A 25,568-nucleotide genomic window follows, 5' to 3' on the forward strand; every position below is an offset into this window, starting at 1 on the left:
CCTTCTCCCTTCCTTCCGCCTCCCAGTCTCCCAGTGCCTTCAGTTGGGCCACACTGCTATGCCCAGATGACAGGGGTACCTAGGAAACTTGATTCTCCCTGATAGCAAAAAAAAAAAAAAGCAGACGTTCTAGTTATTGGCTGCTGCATCAGACCACCCCCAAACTGGGTGACTTAAAACAATTTATTAGTATCACCCATGGCTCTGCAGGATGATTGGACTCAGCCAGGCTGCTCTCACTTGGGCTCTCTCATGCAGTTTCAGTCCCAGGGTGGCTTGGTCGACAGCCATCTGAAGGCTCACCTAGGTTACCTGTCCACAGTGGCACACTCACAGGGCTGCCGGGAGATGCTGGCTGTCAGCTGGATCTGACAACTGGAACTCCGAATGGCCTTTCCACGGGCTTGGGGCTGTCTCACGGCATGAGGGCTGGATTCCCAGAGGGCATATATCAAGGGTAAGCTTTCCCGGAGACCCGGGCAGCAGCTGTTTCTTATGACCTAGGCTTGCGCATCATCTCTACTGTATCCCCTGGTCAAGGTGTTGCTGTAGGTACTTAACTAGATGCTAATAAAGGAGCAAAGGGAGTGAGACATTGAGCTTAGTGAGCTGGGGAGCAGGAGCCTGTTTGCGTCACCAGGAGGCTGCAGCTCCATGCCCCAGGGAGTCAGAGCATCACTCTGCCAGGGGGGTTAACCCCTCCCCTCCCCCCACCCTTGGGGGGAGGGGGAGGCAAGCACATGTGCAAGAGAAGTCAAAATGGCACAGGGGGAGGAGCTTGACCAAAGGGTCTTGTCAGTCTAATTAGGGGGTGACCCATCAAAAAGCCCATGACAGCCTGGCAGGTTGGTAGGTTCTTTTGAAAAGACATCTGGTCCATCCCAAACCAAAGCCAGCATAACCCCAGGGAAACAAAGAGTGTGCACTCTCTCTCTCTCTCTCTCTCTCTCTCTCTCTCGGGCACACACGCACCCAGGAACCTGCACTTGCCCTGTGCACTCTCGAGTTCTCTCTCCGTAGCCCTGCGGTCTTGGCAGCTGCGTGGCCTGCAGCCACAGGCACTCCGCCACTGGAGCAGACAGGAACACGCCACCTGGATGGGGTGAAGACTGCCTGGCCGCAGCCTGCAGGCTCCGAAAGACTCAGCTTTAATTGAAGCAGAGACTCCGGACACTGGCTTTCCTTTCGGCCTTGCCGAGGACACGTTCTCCACGGCTGGACAGAGGGAGACGGGCCGTTGGGAACACAGGGGATTTATTTCCACCCAAATTAACCATCTTGCCACAGTACATGCTCCTGTGATGGTCCCCAGAATGCTTGCCTCTCCACCCCGCGTCGGATGCTAATTTCTACCACAGGAGAAGCACAAGTTACACTCCAGGACTCAGAAGCATGCACTCCTCCATGGAAAAGTACGAGGTGTGCACACAGGGATCAGTGGCGGCCAGCTCGGGAGGCAAACTACCAGCACCCTGTCTATAACCACGGCAGTGCACACCCCTTCCATGTGCAAAATCACTGCTCCCCTGCCAGGACACCCCAACTTTCGTCCTATTAGGGCATCAGGCTCAGGCTCAAGACAAAGGACCCCATGGTATCTGTCAGGTCCAGGTGTGGAGGAGGCTTTCTGGGGTCTGAATTCCAGCGTTGAAATCTCGACCCTCCCAGAGAGGATGGTATTTGGAGGTGGGACAGTGCCTCGGCTCTAAATGTGGAGCTGTCCTGGACGGGATTGGCGCTGTTACGAAGGGGGCTTCAGAGAGCGCCCCCGCCCCTCTGTCCTGCTGAGGACACAGCAAGAAGGCCCTGGCTCAGGCTCAGGAAGAGGGTCTTTACCGGAACGGCCACAGGGGCACGTGACCTTGGACTCCCAACCCCGGCAACTGTGAGGAAGAAGCTTCCGAGGTTCAGAATCCTCACGGTCTGGGCAGTTCGGAAACAGCAGCCTGCAGAGACGAAGACGGGGTTCTCAGGAGCAGCTCCTCAACTGCAGTGCTCGCGATCTGAGAGAACTAAACACACAATGAATGATGTTCCCCCACATTCCCAGTCCCAGCACACGAGGTGACACAGGCAGAGCATAAACACAATAACACACCCAACAATAAGGGGTGGGGTTGGGGCAGGGAGGGGGGAAGTGGGAGGCCCACAGGAGTGCCTGGTCTATAGCAATTCTCAAACCCAGCTGAGCACATCACCTGTTCCTGGTGCCTGGGAGTGCTTCCCTATGACTTTGCTCCCTGGGCCATCATTCCTTTTCCTAAGAAGCGGTCTCTGGGAGCAGTCAGCCTGCCTCCCACTTGTCCTATGATCAGGATTCTTGTTACTTTGAACTTTGTCTCTCCAGTACAAGCTGATGCAGTTCCTTTAAAACTTGTATGGGTTTCCTATTATCAGCTCACAGGCCACACGTTTCTTTCTGAGATGTGCTCTCCCTTATTTTGGGCTGCCTGTGAGGCTGCTGTGAAACATCATTTATGTTCCTGAAGACCCTCTGCACAGGTGGGCTCTCCATCGCCCACCCCAGGGGCAGTGGGTGACCTCTGGAGAGCGGTAGGCAGCCGGGTGTCACAGCGCCGTAGGGGGACGGGGTACCAACAGGGTCTGAGAAGGAGAGGCAGGGAGGTGGGAGGGCACCAGGACAAGGAGCGTCCTAGGGGGAGGAGGCTTGGAAGGCGGCGGGCCTGTGCCAGCGGTGCTGCCGGGGATGTGTGCCGGCAGGGAAGGCCCTCTCGTGCTTTGGGATCCTGCAGGCGATGTGAGTCACCTTACCACGGTCTCCAAACCAGGTCACAGGATGGCCTGAGGACCAAACATGGCTCAGAAAACCTAAAGTGTCACCTCTCTGGCCCTTTGAGGAGGAGGTTTGCCGACCCCGTTCTGAGCTGTTTGGTGGGAGCGCCTTGTGGAGAGCAAGCCATGCCCACATTTAGTGCTCACTGTTAAAGACAACGCGAAGTGTTCAAGACCCCCTGAAATCGGAAGCAGTCAGAGTGTCGAGGGCCCTGGGCCCATGGTTTTCTGTCCCCACAGCTCGGATCTTGCCCTCGGTGGAGAGAATGGAGCCCTGAGCGGACAGAGACGCTGCCTGCCTCTGCACCTGCCTGGAGGGCCGCACCGTGTATCAGCACTGCTCCATGCCGGGTAGTTAAGGGCGCTTGGCAGCTCCTAGGATACGCCGTTCTGGGCTCCTTCTCAGGGTGCTGGCCCCACCCTGCAATGCTGGGCTAAGCACCACCACCCTTGGCCTTCCTCTCACCCCAGTACACCCGGGGTGCCAGCTGGGCCCGCCCAGAGTCTCCTGGCTGTACCTCGCCCCTGCCTCCTGCCTCCACTCCCAGCCGCCCTTCGTGACTAGCCTTGGGCCTCGGCGCCGGGCCTCGGGGAAGTCGGGTGGGCTTGCTGCCCATCTGGAACAAAAAAAGTCAAATGCAATTATGTTCAAATAATCACTCCTATTCGCACACCCTTTAGTATTTCACATTGGTTTTCTGTTGCTTCTCTCTCTCTCTCTCTCTCTGGGGACCCAGTGGACACCAGGCACACAGTGGGTGCTCAGAGAGGAGCAGACTAAAGGCAGTCCCCAAGTCTAGGCTCCTGACATTTACCACCGCGTGTAACCCCACCACAGCCCAGAGGGGAGTATGAATGGCTTCCTCTGAGGAGGAGCACAGAGAAGTCAAGTGACTTGTCCATGATCACGCGGCCAACAAGGGGCCACTTAGATTTGGCTCTCAGCCCACGTTCTTTCCACAGCAAACTCACAGGACAGGTGAAGATGAGGAGCCATGGAGGGCAGCAGAGTAGAATGTGGGCTTTGGAACGGGTGGGACTCTGCAGTACAGGCTGCTACTTGTCTAGAGGACTGTGCATCCCCAGCCTCCTGGCCTCTCAGCGTGCCCGTGTGAGCACAAGGTGGCTAACGGGACGTAGACAGTGTTGAGTGTGACCTCCACCGAGTCTTTCAAGCCAAGCAGGTGCACCTTCTGTGCACCTTCCGGCATCCTGATGGAAAGTGGAGGTGAGGGTGGGAGCTTTGGCAGCTGCCTGGGACCATGAGGAGCAGGATTACGCCCACAAGACTGGGGATCAGAGAGCTCTGGGGGCCTACCCCACAAGCCCTGGACTTTTTTACACAAGGTAAAAATAAACTTCTACCTTGCTGAAGCCTCTAATTTGTGTGTTTCTTTCTAAAGCAGATAAGTATAACCCTACCTGCCATCCTAACTCCCCCTGCGCCCCGGTCCCCTCACCCAGGGTCATTAAGGAGTGGCTGAGTGACCGCTCACTTACTGAGCATCTGCTGCTTACCGGGCACGTCTCTAGTAAGCGTGTTACACGTGCCAGCACAGTAAGTCCTCCCAGTGAGGGAGGGGCTGCGGTTACCGTCACTCACAAACAGGATGCTGAGCCTCAGGGGCGCATTCGTTCACTTAGGTTCTGCTGTGAGTGACACACACCCCAGGGTCACAGTGGCAATTGTGTTTCTCCCACTCAACAGGCCAGCAGTCAGCTGGGCACTGAGGGAGACTCGGCGCCATGAAGTCTATAGAGCTCCCCTCCATGTTGTCCCCAGAAGTGGCCCCGGCCCGAGGTCCACACTGCAGCAGCCCCGTGCCGGCAGCAGGACAGGAGAACCCATGTGAGAGACAGGCAGAGGGCTGTCTCTGCAGGAAGGATCCCTGGGAACCAGCCCGGGGCATTTGGGCTTAGATTCCATGGGCTAGAATGTAGTCATGGGATCACACGTAGCTGGGAGTGTGGTCTTGATTCCAGAATGCCAAGTGCCAGCTAAAATCTTGCCTGCTGTGAAGGGGGGAGAATGGGTATGGGGGCGTATATTGGTCAGGCTTCTCCAGAGAAACAGAATCAATAGGTTAGATGGATGGATACGTAGGTAGGTAGGTAAATAGATAAACAGGGGATTTGATATAGGAATCGGCTCACAAGGTTATAGAGGGTGAGAAGCCGCACGATCACATCTGCCATCTGTGAGCTCCAGACCCAGGAAGGCGGTGATATGACTCATTCAGAGCCCACAGGCCCGAGGACCAGGGGGCTGAAGGAGTAAGACCCCAGCCTAGCTGAGTCTAAATGCCTGAGAACAAGGAACCCTGATATTTGAGGGCAGGAGAGGAGGGGTGTTTGGGCTCCAGCAGAGAGAGGGAGTTTGTCCCTCTTCAGCCTTTTGGTTCCATTCAGGCCCTCAAAGGACCAATGGAGCCCACCCACACTGGCGAGGGTGGGTCTTCTCTACAGGGCCCCCCAGTCCAGACGTTAGTCTTTCTGGAAACACTCTCCCGGACACACGCAGAACTCACGCTTTCCCAGCCCTCTGAGCGTCCCTCAGCCCGGACTCGCTGAGACCTCCAACGAACCCCCACAGGAGCTTAACCACCAAGAGGTTCAACAAGTGACCTGAGGCTACAGAGACACACGGGGGCAGACCCTGGGTTCAACCCCAAGCAGGCTGGCCCAAGACTCTGCCCTCCGAACTGTCCACTAGGGCAGGTTGGCCAAATCAAGCCCGGCACGTGTTTTTATAAACAAAATTTAATTGGCACACAGCCACACCCATTTATTTCCATACCATCTGTGGCTGCTTTTCCACAAAGCAGGGGTTCAGGAGTTGTTATAGAGACTGTGTGCCCAAAGCCAAAAGTACTGACCTTTAGAGAAAAGGTTAGAACCCCTGCACGTCCAGAGGAGAAGCAGTCACCCCCGGGCCCAGCCCAGGTGGGTGGGGAGGTGAGCAGACCACCCCCCCATCCCAGGAGGGGGTCCGGGCCCACTAAAGGGAGCAGTGTGCGCAGAAGTGAGGCCAGGAGCCCCCCTCTCAGAGGGTGGGAGAGGGAATGTCTCCGAGATACGGAGCCTGTGTGGCAGAGCTCAGGACCAGAGGGAATTACAGCGATTTTTCAATGCTCAAATCTGTGTAGGTGAGCCAAAGTTAAAACGGGAATCTGTGGACAAAATGATTCTAAAGTTCATTAGGAAAAGAATGCCAGGAGGAATATCCAAGAAAAGTTTTGAAAAAGAAAACGATGAGAGATGAGAGACACTCTGCCAGGAATTTGAGATTGTGACGTCTCCCTTCACCCTCGCGGCAGGTGCAGTGGGTAGGGTCTGCTGTTGACCCCCGTTTGGAGATGAGAAAGCTGAGTTCAGAGATGACAAAGGACCTCCAAGGATAATCGATTTAGACGCATTTGTAACCACACGCACACCTCTTCCGGCCCCTAGAAATGGTTTGAGAAGGCGTTTAACGGAAAGCATTTTCATCCAGACCCTAGATTCTCTGCGTTCCCCTTGAAGGCCCCAAAGCATTCTCTTTCTCTCTCTCTCTCTCTCTCACACACACACACACACACACAAACACACACACGTGTGTACCCCCCCACACACCCGTCCCCTGGGAGGTGCTGTGGCGTGGCTAGTGACTGCCCCGGATTGCTGAGAAATTTGGTCTTGCTGCCGGTATAACTGATCGCTCTATCAGAAGTGATTGATTAGAAGATGTCTACTAACGAAACGCTGCTGTTTAATAAATAACCCCAAGGAGGAATGATTTCTCTTTCTCACACACACACAGCCTCGGGCTGTTCAGTGCATACCAAGACCTGCAGACATTCAGCAAGAAGCTTCATTATCCCAAACCTGGGGCCGAATTCCAAGCCTCCTCTTCTCCCTGCCCTTCATTACTTGGACTTGGAGCATCTCAGTCGGTCGGGTTGGCTACTGGCATCAAAGACCCGAACAACAGCCACACTGATGAAAACCTGGGAGTCGGGCAGCATGGGCCTCCGAGCTCCTCGTGTGTGACCAGAGTCTAATCGTGATTCCCGACAGCTCTTGGCTCTCTCAGTCTGCACACTCACGTCAAGTAAAAAGATGCTGGGGTTTGTCTCCCTCGAGTTCCCTCCCCCAGCGCCCCAGCACACCCAGGCATGTGGGAAACCACCCCAACTGCTGGTACATTTTTGTACCACTGGCGGGCACTGTCATCAGGGGAGGGAAGCCCTGGACAACAGGAGCATCTGGAGCCCTGAGATTGGCCCGGGAAATGCCAGTTCCCAGGCCCTGCTGCAGAAACTCTGGCTTTGCACTAAGCCCCTGCTTCCCCCTCACCCTGGCCCCTCCGGTGCTACCTTCTAAACACCTCTCAGGGCCTTCATGGCCCTTGGTCACCACTGCCACACCTACAGGTAACGAAAGCCACCCAAATCACTTAAAAAATGGCAGGGTAGCCTGGGTTTTCAATTGGCTTGGTACCTCCTGTGAGCAAAGCCCTGAGCTAAGGTACAGTGTATACACACAAGCTGTCTTTACATTCTCACTGCAACCTTTTAGGTCCATATTATGACTCCCCCATTATAGACTTGGAGGACTTGGAGCATCTTTTACACCGCTGAGCGTAGGAGGTGTTAAATAACTCCAGTTATGAGAAGAAGTTCTGAGGATGTTAAGCACAACGTGGTGACTGTAGTTAATAATCCTGTTGTGTGCTGGAAAATTGCTCAGAGAATAAATCTTAAACATTCTCACCACCCATAAAAAAGTAAGTAGGTGAGGTGATGGATGTGCTCATTGCCTTGCTTGTGCTAATCATTTCACAAATGTATATGTATTGCACACTTTAAATACATATAATTTTATCTGTCAGTTATACCCCAATAAAGCTGGTGGGGGAAGAATTGTTCTGTGTTGTTTGAGGCTGAACAAAGAAACTTCACAGGCCCTAAAACTTCAACCAAATTCAGTTTAATTCAGCAAGTATTTTTTAGTGTTTTTGAGCACCTACTACGTGCCAAACATTCCCAGGTGCTTAGAAAACAGCGATGAGCAGCAACAGCAAAGTATTCTCCCCACTCCCGTCTCTGCCGTTCCTGCAGCAACAGCAGGAAAAATGGGGGGAAAACACAGAAATTCTCTATGGAGGGAATTGGGAAACCGTGGAACCTCACCATAGCCTCGACAGGTCCTTTATACAAAATAACTGGCGTACTTTACATGTCAAAAATCATGTAGCCCTGGCTGGTGTGGCTCAGTGGACTGAATGCCGGCCTGTGAGACAGAAGGTCACTGGTTCGATTCCCAGTCAGGGCACATGCCTGGGTTTTGGGCCAGGTCTCCCACTGGGGATGTGCAAGAGGCAACCAGCTGACATCTCTCGCATTGGTGTTTCTCTCTCTCTCTCTCTCTCTCTCTCTCCTTCCCCTCCCCTTTCTCTAAAAATAATATAAATAAAATCCTTTTAAAAATCGTGTGCTATTTAAAGAGGAAAAAATATCACTCATAACCATATAAAAAGACCATAGCAGCATACCTACAGATGATGTAAATGGTGGAGTGAACCAATATGAGCTTCAGAATAATTAAAATTAACGTGTTAAAAATAGATGCACATAGAAATGATGCACAAGAGATGAATGGAGGATTTTAATCAAGAATGTATAATCCATGGAAAATTAAGCAGCACTCTAACCCACACTGTCTAGAAGCGAGAACTCAGAGGGTGGTTTAATGGCAGCCTGGACGGGGCAGAGCACGAGTCAGTGAACTTGAAAGTAGGTCAATACAAAACACACACATGCATTTTTCACGTGGCAATGAATGCCCTGCAGAAAAATAAATCCAGGTAAGGGGACAGAGAGGGAGGAGGAGGCGGCTCCGTCATGAGGTGCATTTACTGACAGCCTCCCTCCCTCTCTCCCCCTCCCCCCCCCGGGAAAGCTAACTACCTGCTGGGGTGGGGGAACTTGACGTCCTCAGTGCCCAGCTGACCATGAACTTCTCCTTCCTCAGGTGACTCGTTTCCTAGTTGGCTCCCACCAGCTTTGTCCTTAGGCTGTAATCTTTCCAAAAAAAATCATCCAGCCTGTTGCACGTGGGGCACGCTGCTGGCTGTGGGGGACTGAGCCGCCAGACTGGCCCATACCCTTGGACCAGCTCCTGGAGAACGGCTGTAGGGTATACATGGCCAGAACTGGACTTTGATTTGCTGGCCTGCAATCCAGTGCCCTTCCTGGGACCAGGGATGTGTGTTAAGACGCTCTGGGGAAATCCCAGAGAGGATCCAGGTCAGAACTGAGGAAATAGGTCTTCTTTTATGTGCTCCACCCCCAGTTCTGAAGCTGCCACAGCCTCAGCACAACTCGGGTCACAGCAGTTAGGCCTGAAGGTCCCTCTAGTCCCATTGCTGAGAAAGCAGTCCCCGTTCCCTCTCTGCAAGGGACAGTGTCTCCCCCTTAGCTCTTGAGGTCAAGGCAGCTGTATTTCTCTTAGTGTCCCCGACGTGGGAAGAGTCCCATTACTATAGTTAATAATCCTGTGTCGTGTGTTTGAAAATTGTTCATAGAATAAACCTTAAACATTCTCACCACACATAAAGAATGAATGAGGACACAGAGACCCATACCCGACAGGTGAGTTGCTGAGCGAAGGTGTCAGGACCCCTTCTCCCCCATTTGCTCACCCAGGGACACAGGTGAGAGGCCCAGGTAGAAGCAATTCCTGGCCATTGAACAAACACTCCCTCTCTGGTGCTGGGAGTCAGGTGGGAATCTCAGGGGACACAAACATTCAAACCAAAGCAGCAGGCTACTTTCTTTAAAACGCACAAACACCCTCACAGGTGCTACCCTTCTCCCCCTTTATGGAGGAACATAACCCGAGGTCCCAGAAGTCACTGCAAGAAACATTCTGGGGGTTCTGGGGACCACTGGAGAGCTTCATGCAGGTGAGTTACGGGTGTGTGGCTTTCTAAGCATGGAGAATGGGTGGACAGGCAAGCTGGGCATTAGGTTCCTGGAAATGGGGGTGGAGAGAACCAATTCAAGAGATACCTGGGCAGGCACCGGCAGGGCCTGCTTGGATTGGGAGAAGGAAGACAAGAAGGAAGAAAAGGGTGTCTGGTCTGAGCGACTCGTGGGAGGTAGGTTTGGGCAAGACTAATCGTCGCAGCATGTCGCACACGTGTGACATGCCCCGTGTCCCAGCACATTGTCACACCTGTTCTTCAAGCCTCACGGCCACCCTGGAGGGAGGACGAGGGCACTTGGACATGGGAAACGGAGCCCGCCTGGAACACAGGAGGCGGGGCCCACCAGAGCCCGGGATAGATGGGCGCAGGCACAGCCTGTCCTGAACGTGACAGACATAACCCCATGTGCTTTTGGAGGCCCACGAACAACCAAGGGCAGAACACCCTGCCAGCCCCTGCGCGTCTCACCTAAGAAAGGAGAACGAAGCCGGCCTCCTCCAGACACCCAGCTTCTCCCTGCCCCGTCCCCTCGGTCAGACACAAACCCTGTCTTTGCGGTTGTGGGTTTCCCTGGCGAGGCAGCAAGGCAGCATCTGACCATCACCTGCGCGGACTTATTCTCTGACGGGAGGTGCCACGATTATCCCCACTTGACAGGTGAGACCACTGAGGCTCAGGGAGCTGGCTCCTCCTGGATAAGTGGGAGCCAGGCTTCTGGTCTAGGTCTCCTGCCTCTCCACCCGGCTTGCTGGCCGGCTCTGAGGTGAAGACAGAGCCAGCCGGTTCCAGCGCTAAAGCAGGCATTCCCGGGGAAGAAGTGGACTTAGAGGACAACTGTAGGCGTTTCTTAAGTGCTTGTGCTGCCTGGTGACAGAATCCACTCCCCTGGCGTGCCAGGGACGCAGGCCACACCCCCTTCAGTGGGAGGAACTGTGGAATGTGGGGGAAGCAGGGCTCCACCTGGGGACATTTATAAATCTGCCTAATTTTCCTTTTCAAATAGTGGATGCATCAGGGAAGATCAGACTGTCTCAGTGAGGTTGAGACCAAGTTAGGAAACCGGAAGGGGGGGCCAGCGAAGGTACTCGCGCCGTGGAGGGGCTCAGTCCCAGGGACGCAGCGCCATCTGCTGGGCACCTGTGGTGCGACGCGCTCTGACACTGCAAAACAAAAGCGATTAGAAGAGGGCATGGCAGACACTTAAGGCTTTACTGCTGCAGTTACGTCTGAGAAAAACCCTATGTGCAAGGGCTTCGTCCACTTAGCATTTAAAGCAAACCCGGAATGGCAGCCAATTATGCAATAGGTATGTGTTGAGCACCTATCAAGACAAACATGGTTTCTGCCCTTTTGGAAGGGTACCTTCTGCCAAAAGGCAAAAGATATGTCTTTGTGTCTTACACACACACACACACACAAATACACAACTACATGCAGACCTATACACATGCACATATACATACACACATAAGCTCATGTTAGGTACTCTTAGAGATGTTTTATAGCAGGTGTAACTAAATGAATAGGGTAGCAGTTAGGACCATGGGGGGCCTTGGAGCCACTTGCCTGGGTTTATATTCCAATTCATTCACTTTTTTTTTTTTAGCTGTGTGTCCTGGGCAACTCACTCGACCTGTCTGTGCTTCCATGTCCTCGTTGGTAAAATTTTAAATTAACTTTAAAATATATTTAAGATAGTGATGGTGTATAGTTAATCTATTTGTGTTTCATATGTACAAAACTTTTTAAAAGTTAACAAAACTTTTTAAAGCATGTATACTGACAAAGCTTTCCAGAAAGCCCTGTCACTGAAAAACAAGGCTCCCCTTGTCTGTGGCGACTCAGAGCAATGCCACTGGAGTTGGGGTTGTGCCTGCTCTTGGGGTACGAGGATTCAGCCCAAGGCCCTGCCTTAAGGTGGGGTTTCTACTGAGCAACCGTGCTAACCTCAGGACATGTAAACAGGAGAGAAGTTTCCAATGCAAACTGAGTAAACAAAGAGGAAAATCCAAGAGGAGCACTTTGCTCAACAACTCTCTGCAACAGTCCTCCCGCCCACCCACCCCATGTCCTGTACTGTGTGTGGGTAACAGATGAGTGATACCACCACCCCTCCCCCAACTGGCTCCAGGCACAGGGGTCAGAGGTCTGTCCCAGGGACATTAGTGCTGGCAGGAGGCTGGAACCCAGACAGGAAATCCCAGCTCAGACTGGCTCCAGGTAGGTGGAAGAGGGGGCTTAGAACAGCTTCTCTGAAAAGTGTGTGGGCTGCCAGTGGTCAGGGGTAAGGCTCGGCCATTAATTAGCAAGCCCAGATGCGCAGGCTGCGTCATGTTGGCTGTTTGTGTTTTCCCGTGGCCATTTCTGAGTTCTTCTAAGTCTGCTTATGTGTTCCAGTCCTGACCCAAATAAGCCAGAGGGCATCATGGGAGGGTCGTGGGTCCCTGGGTCACCGGGCTGGTCTGGTAACTGGCCACTTTGTAGGAAGTTAACAAGAAATTGTCCCTCTCAGAGGAAAGCATGGGGGCTCCAAGCCCAGCCACCTGGAGATCGTTCCCATGTCAGGGGTCCCCAAGGCCACCTCAGAGGAACTCACACATTTTTTTAGAAAGCAAAGGTGAGAGGTGCCCAGGGAGGAGTCCGTGAGAGATCAGGCAGGAGCTGCCAGGTACACTCCACCCATGGAGCCACGGACAGCCCTTTGCTCTCCCACCAGCCGTGGGACGGCGTGTGCCAAGTGTCGCCAACCAGCGGCGCTCACCCGAGCCTCGGTGTGTGGGGGTTTTATTGGCGTCCAGTTGTGTGGGTGCTTATCACTTAGCTACTCAGAGATCCAACTGCTGGAGTGTGACCGGGACCTCAGGCACACAGGACACTGTCAAGCAGGACACACCAAGGGCTCAGGGAGTCCATCCCAGGACACGGCCAGTGGCCAGGCCTCTCTGAAGCATGGTGGGTTTTGAGGCCCCCACACCTTCCCTGCACACTCCCATGGACCAAGCTCAGAGGTTCCCCATTTCACTTCCTGAAGGTGCCTGATGCACGGCTCCAGGCCCACCCTGTTCTGGTTTGCGGGAGGCGGGAGAAGAGACTGGTCAGTGTGGTGGACACCTGGTTGGTGCGACAGCCCCAAGGTCAGCCAGCGGAGTCCAGCAGACACACGCTGCAGGGGGACCCACCTGCACGTGGCAACGTTCCTGAGAAAACACTGTGAATAAAGCACAAAATTTAAAAAGCCAGAGTAATGGGATCTGTGCTGCTGGGTCCTCAGGATTATAGCTCGCAGGTAATGGCATTTGCACCATCGCAGAAATTCTCCTTCCGATTCCAAGGATCCTGACACCTGTTTCCAGTCCTGTCCCCACCTGACCCCCACCAAGGGCTCAGCTCCGGACCAGCCTGAAGGAGGTCCCCTCCCATTGTCCAGGGCCTGGCAGGGACTCATGGCCTGCTCCGGACTGGGGACAGATGCACCAATGATCTTCCCACACTCCATCACCAAACTTCCTGTCGACTGGGGAGCACTTCTACCCCTTTCTGGCAAAATGCATCCTGTGAAAATTCTTAATGAGGTGCATTGGAGCTGGGATAGCAACCCTGGCTGCTGATAAATGAGAATGAAGTCAAAGTTGAACTGTGCTCTTTCAAGTGTAACTCCACACAGTAAAAGCCTCACTTACGGGTTCAGTAAAGACTTCCCACTGGGTGAAACTGAAGTCATGTTTAAAAACCAGAACTCCGCAAGTTGAACTGTAGGCTCTGAAAAGTAATTTACAGGGACTTCTTTCTCTCCAAGGCCATCCTGTCCCCAGGAACAGCTGGGCGGTGGTGCACTCCACTGAGACCCTCACGGGTCTCGAATCCCATCATTTCCCCTCGAAGATGAGTCTCCATGCTCCGGGGCAACCAGACCATTACCTGTGGCCTGCCGATGAGCGTGGACTTTCCTCTGCTCCGGCAGGCCCTGAAAGGATGGCATCACAGGGCAATACAAAGTCCAGGTGAAGTCCGAGGTGACTCTGGAGGTGAACTCACCCTGAGAGCACACCGAGGGACGAGCTGACGGGGACTCTCCCATCGAAGCCTGACACAGGCGACAGTGGTCTTCCCAGGTCGACCAAGTAGGAGGAGGCGCCTGTGTGAGGTCAGTCGCTCGCCAGGAGGGGGTCAGGTTAGGGCTTGAGGAAACCTGACCGAGTCCACACTGTGCCCCCTGCTGACCGGAAAACTGCAACAGCCTCATGCTTCCCATGACCAATCTGGAGGGAATGGAGGGAAGGGATTCATTCCCCCTCGCTTGGTACGTGCATTTGTGAGCACTACATACACCAGCCCTAGGGGGTCCCCAGGCGAAGCCAAGAAGGCGGCAGCTGCAGTCAGGTGAGCGGCCAGAGGGACTCTGCATGGCTGGCGTCGGAGAAGGCCTTCGAAGCCAGGTGTGCCAGGTGTGCCAGTTCTGCAGCACCTGCCGCCTCGGACCGGATCCGCTCCCTGGTCAACAGTGGACACCACGAAGGCCCACAGGGCTGTAAGGATGCTGCGCTCAGGCAAAGGACGGGGCGGGATTCCTCTAAGTCCACCCAGTCACTGTGTGTGGCTTTGCACTTGGGCCCAAACAGCTTGTGCCCCTTCACCCTCCCTCTATTCCCCCTCAGGTTAGCTGTCAGAGTTCTTAGGAATCACTGAAGTCATTCTTTAGATGTATTAAACAGCTCCTAGGTGGAATGTGAAAATTTTCTTTTTTTTTTAAGATTTTATTCATTTATCTTTAGAGGGGAAGGGGGAAGGGAAGGAGAGAGGGAGAGAGATAATGTATGGTCGCCTCTCATGTGTCCCCTGCTGGGAACTGGCCTGCAACTCAGGCATGTGCTCTGACTGGGAATCGAACCACGATCGTCTGGTTCACAGGCTAGCGCTCAATCCAGAGCTACACCAGCCAGGGCTGAAAATTTTCTTTAATCTATCAAATCAGCTACTTTTTCTGTGACCCACCACCAAAATCTCTTTTCTCCTGACTCATCTCTGGTTTAACCTTCCTGCCACAGAAACTTGCCCGCACAGAGGTCGTTCCTGTCACAAATAACCAGGGACCCGACCCTCAAGACACAGCTTATCTCTAATGAGGCAAAAGGAGCTATTTAATACATTTACAAGAATTCTACCCTGGCTGGTGTGGCTCAGTGCTTGAATGTCAGGCTGTGAATCAAAGGGTCGCCGGTTCAATTCCCAGTCAGGACACATGCCCGGGTTGGGTTGTAGGCCAGATCCTCAGTTGGGAGTGCGTGAGAGGCAACCACACTTTGATGTTTCTCTCCTTCTCTTTCTCCCTCCCTTCTCCATCTCTAAAAATAAAATCTTTTTAAAAAAAGAATTCTCTCTCGAGCTTGCTGTTGTGGCTTGCATAATTTTAGGAAAGCTGGATGTCCCAGATTCTACACCAGTAAATGTGACAGAGCCAGTAATAAACCCGAGAGACTCCTTACGAGTTCCCTCTGCCCTAAAATATCCCCAGAACTCACTTACGAGAAGCACAGTGTCGCTCACTAACTACGACTCATGACACAGAACCCCCTGACTATTCCACCTTTGCTCTCCCAAAGAACTTCATCTATTTCTAAAGGGTCTAGTAACAGGGCACTCAGAAGTTGTGACAAGGGCCCCCGAGATCCCCACACTCGGGGTCTGGTACTGGGCAGCCGTGAGGTGGCCTGGCAGCCTGCACCAGATGGCACGTGGTGCTGCTGTTCGTGCCGGAACTCTGCTGTCACCATGGCCCTTACCCCGGCGAAGCCCGATGGCACAGGTCATTCAGAGCCTTCGCACTGACACTCCACGGCATCTCCACCTTCCCTCCGGGGAAAGGCTTGGTGAGCACACTTCTGGGAAGAACACATCCACTTCATGCAGAGCTCACTGAGTCCTTCCACCTGTAAGGACTGGTGACCAATGTGATCTGTGACTCAGCAGCTTCTGAGTCACTTGGCCGTTCTGCCCTGGCCCTAGCGTTCTAGGGAGGCTTCTTACACGGCTGCCCCCTGCTGGTAAGTTTCTCATCCTTTCTGTTTTCAGATGACCCTGAAAACCCATGTGCACGGTAAAAGCTGAAAAAGGGGAACTTACGGAAAAGCACCACACTACACACCAGATACGAAGGTGAGGGGCAGTTCCGCAGGCCGCTGTGTGCCCCTTGGCAGGAAATCACGCAGGGACAGCATCGAGTGATATCTGTGGTTATCTTTGTGAAGGACAGGCCACTGAGTGGCCACGGCACAGTGAGATCTTGGGCACGTGGCCCTCCTCCAGTGTCCTCGATTCCCCTGCGAGACCCAGCAGCTCGCAGCAGATGCAAAGGGCACTGGGGGAGGCAGGGCACGGTGAATCCCTCTCATGAGAAATTACCTGCTTGGCAGAATGACTTGCCTTTCCCCGAAGCAATGAGCTCTGTGGTCACCCAAGGGCAGTCCTCTGATCTAACAGGACAGTCCCCAGTGACGTGGGGGTGGGGGGACGACGGCAGGAGCGGCAAGGTCTGAATGACCCCAACCCTGGCCGGGCAGGCCAACTCCAGCCTCAGTCAGTCTGTCCTCCAGGCATTCCCAGAGGTGTTTGGGTGGACTGACATGGAAGAGCTCTCGAGAACGGCTCTGGGGGTCCAAAGGCTCCCCGGCTAGGACCGGCTTCCCTCCAACCTCCCCAAGCACCCCTGCGAGCCACAGCACCTACGGTCTTCTATGGCAGCCTAAAACCTAAAACACACTCACCGCTATTCAGAATTAATGACCCAACATGCTGTCTCCCTGGCAGTTTATTTTAAAAAACAATACCCCAATTATCATGTTCTCTTCCTTGTCCATCATTTTTCTTAACAGAACAAGTTACAAAAACTTTGGGGGGAGATATGATCTTTGCAGATTGACACATTGGCATTGGCAGAGGACTCATGAATAATAATCATGATTCAAAAGCTCCTAGCTTTACTCCTGAATCAGGCAAAGAGCGAATGAGAACAAATTCTGTTTACAAGATGATAATACGACCTTGAATTATTACAGTGCAGTGGTTATAATTAAATTCACAACAGACTCTTCTTAGCCCGACCCCAGACACACTAACATCACCGGCTGCTCAAACGCTGCAGCGAGGGAGAGCAGACTCGGTAAGGCTTCTCCTGGGCAGTGAGGGTGCGGCCCGGGCTCCCTCTCCCACGGCGGCCTCTGCGCAGGGAGCACGCGCTGCCCTCACTTTGAGCTCTGGTCTTCTGTTTCGTCCAAAAGGGCGGAGCGGATGCCCAGCTTTTTCAGTTCTTCCACCAGGTCCCCGTTCTGGTGCATCTGCAGGAGGATGTCGCAGCCGCCTACGAACTCGCCGTTGAGGTACACCTGCGGGATGGTGGGCCAGTTGGAGTAATCTTTGACACCTGCAGGGAGAGAGCGCACAAGTGTCATCCACACGGTCAGAGCTGGACTCCCCGAGGAGGCGACACGCTGTCTGCCCACCCCCGAAGACCCGGGGCTCCCTCCTGGCCTCCCAGGCCAGAGGAGCAAGGTATCCGCTACACAGAGCACCGGCTCCAGAGCCGAATGGCCCGCTGTTTAAGCCCTGACCTCCGACTGCAAACTGGGAACCTTCGACTTCACTTCTCGCCTGTTTCCACCCTTGTCCCACAGGGTTCGAGGGGCACCAGGCGAGTGCAGCTCTCTCGTGGAACACCCAGCACACACTCGGCGCGGGGTTAACAACAGCCGCACAAGATGCCCAGAGCCACGTTCTCGGCGCATCTGCCAGGCACGTTTTCAGTAAAACGGACCCTGAAGCAACTGCCACAACGTCGTTTCCAGGTGGGTCACTTTACAGGAGCCGCCAGGGCGACTCTGCCAAAGGAGGCTGTCCCCACCCAATGCCCGCCTGGGTCAGCGGACGCACCGTACTTTCGCTCAGACATCAGCTGCTGATTTCATCTGAATGATTCTCTGGCCCAGAGAAAAATCCCTCTCCCTGGCTACGGACTGTAGCCCTCCTCTTGTCCCTGCCCTGGGAGGGGCACGCCATGGGGCAGGGGACCTGGCTCAGCTCGGAGCTCACAGGGACGGAGGTCACAAAGGGGAGGCCCAGCACAGAGGTCCAGGACAGGGCCCTGGCGGCTGAGATCTCCCCTGGGATCGTGAGACGCAGGGCAGCTGTGGACGGTGCTGAGCCTCAAGGACAGTGGTTAAGACAAGGCGGTAAGAAGCAAGTGTAGTTTCAATCCTAAGACATTAAAAAAATCCTCTTTCTAATGTTCACCCTCACCACTCTATCCTATGTTGAGATGAAATGTCCTTTTTAAAAACTCCCAGCCAGTGAACGTCTGTGTTGGCTCCGTTAAAACAAAGGATGGTCAAATTCACGACTTACAATAATCAATCCCTACAGAACACATGTGATTATGTTATACATATACAGATAGGCAGTTATTTTAAAACAGTCAAAATGAGCACAAAAGAGAAAACTCAACAGACTCTGCCAACAAAATACAGCATTACACAAATTAAAAAACCGGTCAAGTGGTGGTTTTTAAATACACAAAGTAAAAACACAAAAAATAACCATGCAAGATACATGTTTTTCTCATTTAAAAGTCATTTTTTAAAAAAAAATAGCAACCTGGCACTAAAGGGCAGCACCAGAAAAGGCCCCCGGGGGGGGGGGGGGGGGCGAGCGCTTATCTTTCTCCTCCAGACTCAAGGAGGATGACAGGGTTACACGGTTACGACGTGACAGCCCCGGAAAGCACACTTCTTCCTTCTGAACTGTTTCTCACTGAGGTGTAACCGACACACGATGTTACATTGGTTTCAGGTGTACCACGTGGTTTTTGGATTTACTGCAAAACAGTTACCAAAACCGTCTGTAGTCTGTAGTCACAAGACGGCCTTTCTGGTGACGAGAACTGAGGGTCTACTCCTTTAGCAACTTTGAGGCACACTTCGGAGTCCTCTGGGTGCCACCCAACTTGGCTGTGGGGTTACGGAGGCAGGGCCCACTCCGTGGAGCAGCAGGACGTCTTCTTGGGACCATGCATCTGAATATTGACCCCGAGGGTTCAGGTTCTCTAACATCCTGACATTCGGTGCTGCGTGCTGACTTAGCGTATGGGGGGGGTGGGTGGTGGTGGTGTGTGTGTGTGTTTTCTGACTCTGTCTTCAATGCAACGATGCCCCTTACAAATCTTTACTTTTAGGATGACTGAGGGTGGGTACAGGAATTAAGAAATGCTTTAAGTAAACGTGAACTTCTCTTACTTCTTTTAAACCATTTTAAACATCTTTTACATTTCCGTACGTGAACCCCTTACGCCTGTGTTGTTGTATCTGGGTTTTTTCCAACTAATGGTATGTTGTGTTGAGCTTTCCGTGACAATAAATACCTACTGATTCTTCTGGTGAGGGCCTACAATTTCTGAAACACACCAAAAATGAAAATAAATTTGCCATCTGAGGGCCACCCAAAACCACATGTTTAATCCTAAATAAGGTACAATTCTGTTAAATCAAATCTTTGCTAGGTAACAGACTGGTCTGCTTTCAGCGATCATTTCTGTGGTTCCACACTGGACCGAAGCATTGGGCTTGTTTCAGTCACTGAACTTGACATCAGAGACTGTATGTCTGACTCCAGGGGAAGGGGAAGAGGAAGACATGCTGCTGGGATCGGTCCTTCCCCCCAATCCATCAAAACCAGGAGGCCTTCCAGCCACCCCGAGTGTCCAACACGGAGCCATGTGCAAGGGGGCTAACTCCTCCCAAACCCCTTGGGACAGGAGCCAAAGTACCTTCCAGCTGACAGTTTATCAAAACTCAACTTACCTGCTTCTTTACTCTTAGATTAACAAGTATTACAGGCAGCCAATGTCAAGGCAAAGCTTTGGCATCTTTCTCTGAAAACACTCTATATTCCATTTTCAAAAAGTCTGACATGGGTTTAAATATTTAAGAAAAACTCCAATTGATTCCTATAGACCAGCGATTTTCAACCTTTTTCATCTCATGGCACACATAAACTAATTACTAAAATTCTGCGGCACACTAAAATACATATGCTATTTTTCTCTGATACAAAAAAAAAGTATAATTTTGACTCATTCAGACTGCACGACTGTTGTGTGGGCTGCTCTCCTTTTTTTACTTCACAGTCTAAGGGGAAGACTGCACGGTCAGGCAGCGCTCGCTTCAGAAATCCCGGCAGCGCACTGGTTGAACATCACTGCTCTGCAGTGATGTGAGAAGCTTCCAACAATAAAAGACCACTGTTCATAAGCTGAAATTAAAACGAGTCCCCATGATTCACAATTAATTGCTTAAATGTGGCTAATTTCTCTCACACTTCAATTTTCAAAGACTGCAATAGACAGTGATAATTCTTACAAATATCACTTGGAATTCCTCAGAGTCAGAGAGCAACTCTCGAGACTTTGAAAATCACACCCAAGAATGGATTGTAAAGACAACCGTATTTTTTAGATGACAGGCAGTGATTCGGTTTGGGACAGAAAAGGCTGACTGCGAAGTCAGTGAACAGGGGTGGCACCGGGGATCGGAAGTTCAGAGGCTGTCTTACACACACCTGTCGCTCCACCAGAAATTTAATATCCCAAGTATCGGACCAGAGTGGAGAAAACGTTCTGGCAAATTCCCTCCCAAAACTTTCAAAAGATACTTTCAAAATCCATCACATCCCAGAGTACCACGCTTTGGTCCTGGTTAGGACAATACACTTTAAGAGCACCATAATCCTGGCCCTTTTTTCCTGGTAGATTTTCCCTACGGCAGCTTCAGAGTGGAATGCAGATTAATTCCAACTCTGCCACTTCCTAGGCCCTGTGACTTGCGGCAACTCACGTCCCCGTCCCGCCTGCCACCGCCTCCCAGGGTCCTATATTTCTGCATCTTCCCTGCCTTAGAGAATGTTGCTCAGACAACAGGCCATGATCCAAGCCGAAAGTGTGGAGAACAGCAGACCCCCAATAGACGGAAAGCAGAGCAGGTGGCAGAGTGAACGAGGCACCGGCCCAAAGGTCAGCAGACTGTGGCTTGAGGGCTTGTACCTGTAGCCTCGACTAAATCTGCCAATATCTTAGCCTCAGTTTCCTCCTCTACAAAATGGGGGTAATTCCATGCTCCTGATTTATTACGAAGGTGAAATGAGATCTAACTGGTGAAATGAATTACGGTCCCACAGGGCAAGGGACAATGTGGACAGTCTGCCTTCTCCTTGTTGATATCCTCTGCCCCACCCTTCTGGGTAATGATTCTCTGAGAAACACAGGCAACAGAGAAACCTTAGGAAACGAATGACGGAAAATACCAATTAGAGGTGCCACTCAGTATAAAAACACCCATCTGTTGACCCTTAGGTCAAAACCCACACACACAGCTGCAATATACTGGACAGTTTGTCTTCTCTAAATTTATATACACAAATGGCATTGCGCTACACTTACCTTTTTGCAACTGACTCTTTGACTAAACATTGTATCTTTTTGAAGTTTAGTCACATAAATACATCAATGCATTTCAACCACAATTTAGCTTATCCAGTCTGCTACTAACAGAACCAGATCTCCTCTTGCCAATTTTTCATCATCCCAAGCAATGCCGCAAAAACATGCTCACATGTCTCCTAACCCACATGCAGGCGTCTGTCTAGACCAAGGGGTGACACACTCGGCCTTTGGGCCAAATCTAGTCCACTTCTTGGTTTTGTAAATGAAGTCTGATTGGAACGCAGTCACCCTTACTCATTTACGCATTATCCCTAACTGCTCTCCGGCTACATTCAAGCTGAATAGTGGCAATGGACACTGCACAGTCCACAAAGACTGGAAGTATTTACTCTCTGGCCCTTCACACAGGAAGTAGGTCAGCTCCCGATCTGCACTACACACTCGAGAGTGAAGCAGCGGGGTCTTCAGCTCCGTTCACCTTCAACTCAGCTGACGGTACAGGAGGACTGTCAGTGTACTCACTCGCATGCCTCCAGAGTGATGGAAACTACTGTAGGCTCTCATCGTCAGTGCACGACACATCCACTATGCACACACCCACTGCACACATCCACTACGCACACATCCACCACACACACAGACAACGGGTTATCCAACTTGGAAGGTTTGCCAATGCCATAGATCTTTTACTATTGCCTTAAATTCCCCAATACTGAAAAGGCTGAACAAGTTTTCAAATGCTTCATACACACTCAACAATAGGATAATGATTATTCATTCAAAAGGCACTGTTCCCAAAGCACAATGGTGAGCTGAATCAGCAAAAATTTAAGAGTGTTCATAATGTTTTTAAGAGCATGGAAGAGAGTTTACAATGATAAATAAAAGCATTTACTTACTTATTAAAACACTCATTGAAAGCTTGCTCTGGATAAATAATACACAGCTCCCAGGCACTGGCCTGACACATGTCCCCTACTCTCAAGAAGGCAAAATGTATATACAGACGTGCGTGGTATCAGTTGTGTTTTTAACAACTGTCAGATCCGAAAGCTGGCCCCAGAAGGATACCAACGCAAAGCCTTTCCATGACACCAGCCTGTCTCATCAACGTGAGAATGAGCATGACTGATCATTTCAAATGCAGGATACTATTCATAAACACAGGGTAACAAAACGTAGGCTTCTACGTGTAGAATAACAGAACCTGGTGCTTCAAGACTCCTTTGAGAACACTGCCACTCAACAGCACTTGGCTCAGGGAGGCGTCAGGACTTGGGCGTATCAAGTCTCTCACAGGAATGCGGGGTACCTAGGTCGTCCTCCAGGCGGAACAGGCACAACCTCCCCATTTCTCCGCCAACGCCGACCAACCTTGGCCAGGGCTCAGATCCATGGAGACCAGCACCGAAGGTCGTCAGCAGCGCCTGCTCCCCAGAAGATGCTAACTGGCAGGCAGGGCCTCTCTCCACTGCCTGGGCCAGTGAAAAGCCACAGGTCCTGCCTGGCCCCTGGCTTCATATGCTACAAGCTTGAGTAAGCTGGGGACCAGGAGTCACTCCCTGTCCCTCTCCCGACAAGCTTCTCCAAGCCCCGGCTCCACAAAATCTCCCCTGGCCCTGATTTCATGCCCTTTTCTCCCACACCACCAGATCCCAATTCAGACCAAACACAGAGAATGAAGGTTGAGAGACCAGTCTCTGATCCCACCAGCCTCAGACCAAGGCAACCTCGGCCCCACCGTCCACAGCCCTACTTGCTTATCCACCCGAAAGACAGGCCAACACCCTCAAGGTACGCCCAAAAGCGCCCACCTTCGATGTTCTTACTATATCCCCCCTTCACCCCACTTGCCCAGCCCTGCAGGGCGGGGAGCGAGGCTGCTAATCACTCTTTTCGGACGCAGCCCGAGAGAACTAGCCCAGAAACGCCTGTTTCAGCTCCGTGTGAGGATCGATGAGCCTCGAGCACTTACCCCACTGCCCAAATTGACAACAGTACCGGTGCCCCAGGTCCTCGGGCCCTGTCCACTACCCGAGATTCTCTAATACAGTAGTACCCCTGACCCCACGCAAACCCCAGACAGACCCTCGGACCCAAAAAGCTGCCTGGCCAGTCGTCCACACCCCGCACTCGGCGGGCCCTGACCTTGCCGGAGCTGGGGGTCGTCCAGCACGTTGTAGGCTGCGTAGTCCCGGACACCGTGCAGCCGCAGGATCTGCACTACCGCGTTGCTGAAGCCACACTGGGGCTGCTCCGGCGTGCCCTTGAGGAAGACCACCACCTTGTCCTTCTTCACCAGCGCGTCTAGCTGCTCCGCCGACGCGCCGCCGCCCCCCGAGCCCGCCGCCCGCACTCCCGACCCCCGCAGGCCGCCGCTGCCCACGCCACGCCCCCAGCGAAGCAGAGCCGCCGCCGCACGGCCCAGGGACCCGCTCATCCCGCAAGTTCGCCGAAACCCTTTACCGTCGGGGACCTCAGCTCGCCCCCAGAAGCCTTTCCCCGCCCCCACTCGCACCCCTGAGGCCCTCATTGGGCTGGCTCCAAACTGCTCTTCATGATTGGAGAAGGCTGGCCGGCAACTACTCGAGTTTACCAATCATGTTACTCGCCCCTCCCCTACAGGTTAAAGGTGGTCCTTACGCCTGAGCCTCATCTTGCAGCTTCACCATTGGCCCTCGTCAACGGCTTTGTTAGTTGATTGGAGAGAGTGGATGTCCATCAGAGTCACCCTCCGCGGCAAACAGAGGAGAAACGCGGGAAAAGACAACTTCCTTCGGTAGGGTGGGCGTGTCCGCTGAGATAATCCGGCAGACTGGGGAAGGCACTGGGCGGGGTTTCGCCGCTCGGGGGAACGCCGGGATGGGGTCACTTCCAGAGGGAGGTTCCGGTTCCGGTACAAGCGGTGGTTGAGGTGCCATAGCAACGTGGCTGGCGGGGCCCTTGTTTCTGCATTAGGGGTGGTATCAGCAGGCCTGAGTGGGTCTTCCCCAGCTTAGGTGAGCGACTCCGGTGCCTCCCTAAGGCTGCGGCAAAAGCGGCGGTTCGTGGTGGACCAGGCACTGGTGTACAGGCTTGCACGGGCTACGTCATCTGGCCCTGGGCCACCTGGGCCGTCCCTATCCGGGCACCCTGCTGCCCACGTGAGAACGGAGTACCATGCCAGGCTTCTAGGTCCCCGCCTCTGGCGCGCGATTATTTCTGTAAAACAGCTTTTATTTTAAAAGTTTGTAAAGCGTTCTCGTCTGTGTGATCCCATCTGGGTTTGACTTTCCACCCTACTTAAGGCCTTGGACCTAGCCCGGGAAAGGTTTGTTGAATGGGGACCCAAGTGGGGAATTGGTTCTTTCGACACACGTTTTTTGAGCAGGTGCTGCATGTTCCTCCTCACGGTGCCTGCGGAGAGACATGGTGCCTAAATCTTGCAGCCAGCGTGAGAAATGAGAAGCAGGTACAAAGTAAGGTGGGGGTACAGAGTACGGAAAGGAAGGGCCGTTGCTTCTTCTCGACTCTTTTACTTTTTACACCATAATATATATTTATTAGGTGTTTATTGATTTCGCTCCCAGGCACTCGATTTAATTCACTGTGCTTGGAGTGAGGCAGGTGCTCATGTTGGTGGAATGAATGATTCCAGAAGAGTGGGACTCGGTGAAGTCGTTGTGCGGTCTGTGGTCTGCAGCCGCTCCGGGTTGGTGGTACCCTGGAGCACACCAGACGCGCAGGAAAAGCATACGCCGGAGGAAGCTGAGGCATGACTGCTCGAGAGCCAGCCGTCCCATGTGCAATTTTCCTCGGATAGTTCTGGGTACTGTTGCCACGGCGATAATGACTTTCCCATGTCATTATCTATCCACAACAGTAAGAGAAGCTTTGCAGCCAAGATATTGTTTAACAGATGGAGTGCTTTCTGTTGGACACTATGTACTGCTACAGATTATTCTTTTTAAAACCTAGGTATTTTAAAAATTGGTTCCGGGGATGACCTGTTCATGCTTTGGAGGCGCCCAAATTTAAAATCAGACAATTAGTGCAAAAATTATATTTAAAAAAAAAGAAAGAAAATTAGTGCGTATGCTGTCAGCAAATGAATCTTGAAAATAATCCTTCAGCATGAAACTTGAACTTAGTAAACTGGAAATAAACTCCAGACATTACCCAGAAGTGTTCCTCAGTGACATAGTTCCCATTGATGTTTGGTGGTTTTCTAATGTGGGACCCAACATTGATCAGTTTTTTAAAGAATCTTCTTTTTCCCACGCAGGTTCATTGATTCCAGGTAAATCAGAGGAACAGGCACCAGGACCAGAAGAATGAGGTCTG

General features: G+C 52.4%; 1 protein-coding gene and 1 non-coding gene across 2 annotated transcripts; one reads left to right on the top strand and one right to left on the bottom strand.

Annotated features, from left to right (window-relative positions):
* Positions 1-16,550: 16,550 nt before the first annotated feature.
* Positions 16,551-23,716, bottom strand: GLRX5 (glutaredoxin 5). The gene is made up of 3 exons (XM_037031522.1): positions 23,394-23,716; positions 16,994-17,180; positions 16,551-16,945 (listed from the first exon to the last, which is right to left on the bottom strand). The coding sequence occupies exons 1-2, from the start codon at positions 23,683-23,685 to the stop codon at positions 17,002-17,004; spliced, it is 471 nt and encodes a 156-aa protein (XP_036887417.1). The 5' UTR covers positions 23,686-23,716; the 3' UTR covers positions 16,551-16,945; positions 16,994-17,001.
* A 1,195-nt stretch (positions 23,717-24,911) lies between these two features.
* Positions 24,912-25,183, top strand: LOC118976985 (small Cajal body-specific RNA 13). Its single transcript, XR_005064398.1, has one exon.
* The last annotated feature ends 385 nt before the right edge of the window (positions 25,184-25,568 follow it).

The sequence above is a fragment of the Sturnira hondurensis genome, unplaced genomic scaffold (genome assembly GCF_014824575.4).
Source record: "Sturnira hondurensis isolate 20B ecotype Veracruz unplaced genomic scaffold, ASM1482457v3 Scaffold0021143, whole genome shotgun sequence".
NCBI classification, from domain to species: domain Eukaryota; kingdom Metazoa; phylum Chordata; class Mammalia; order Chiroptera; family Phyllostomidae; genus Sturnira; species Sturnira hondurensis.

Excerpts from the sequence above, each read along its gene's own strand:
- GLRX5 (XM_037031522.1), bottom strand. The coding sequence starts at position 23,685 with ATGAGCGGGTCCCTGGGCCGTGCGGCGGCGGCTCTGCTTCGCTGGGGG. Across the intron at positions 17,181-23,393 it reads CGACCCCCAGCTCCGGCAAG|GTGTCAAAGATTACTCCAAC; the intron begins GTCAGGGCCCGC and ends CTCTCCCTGCAG.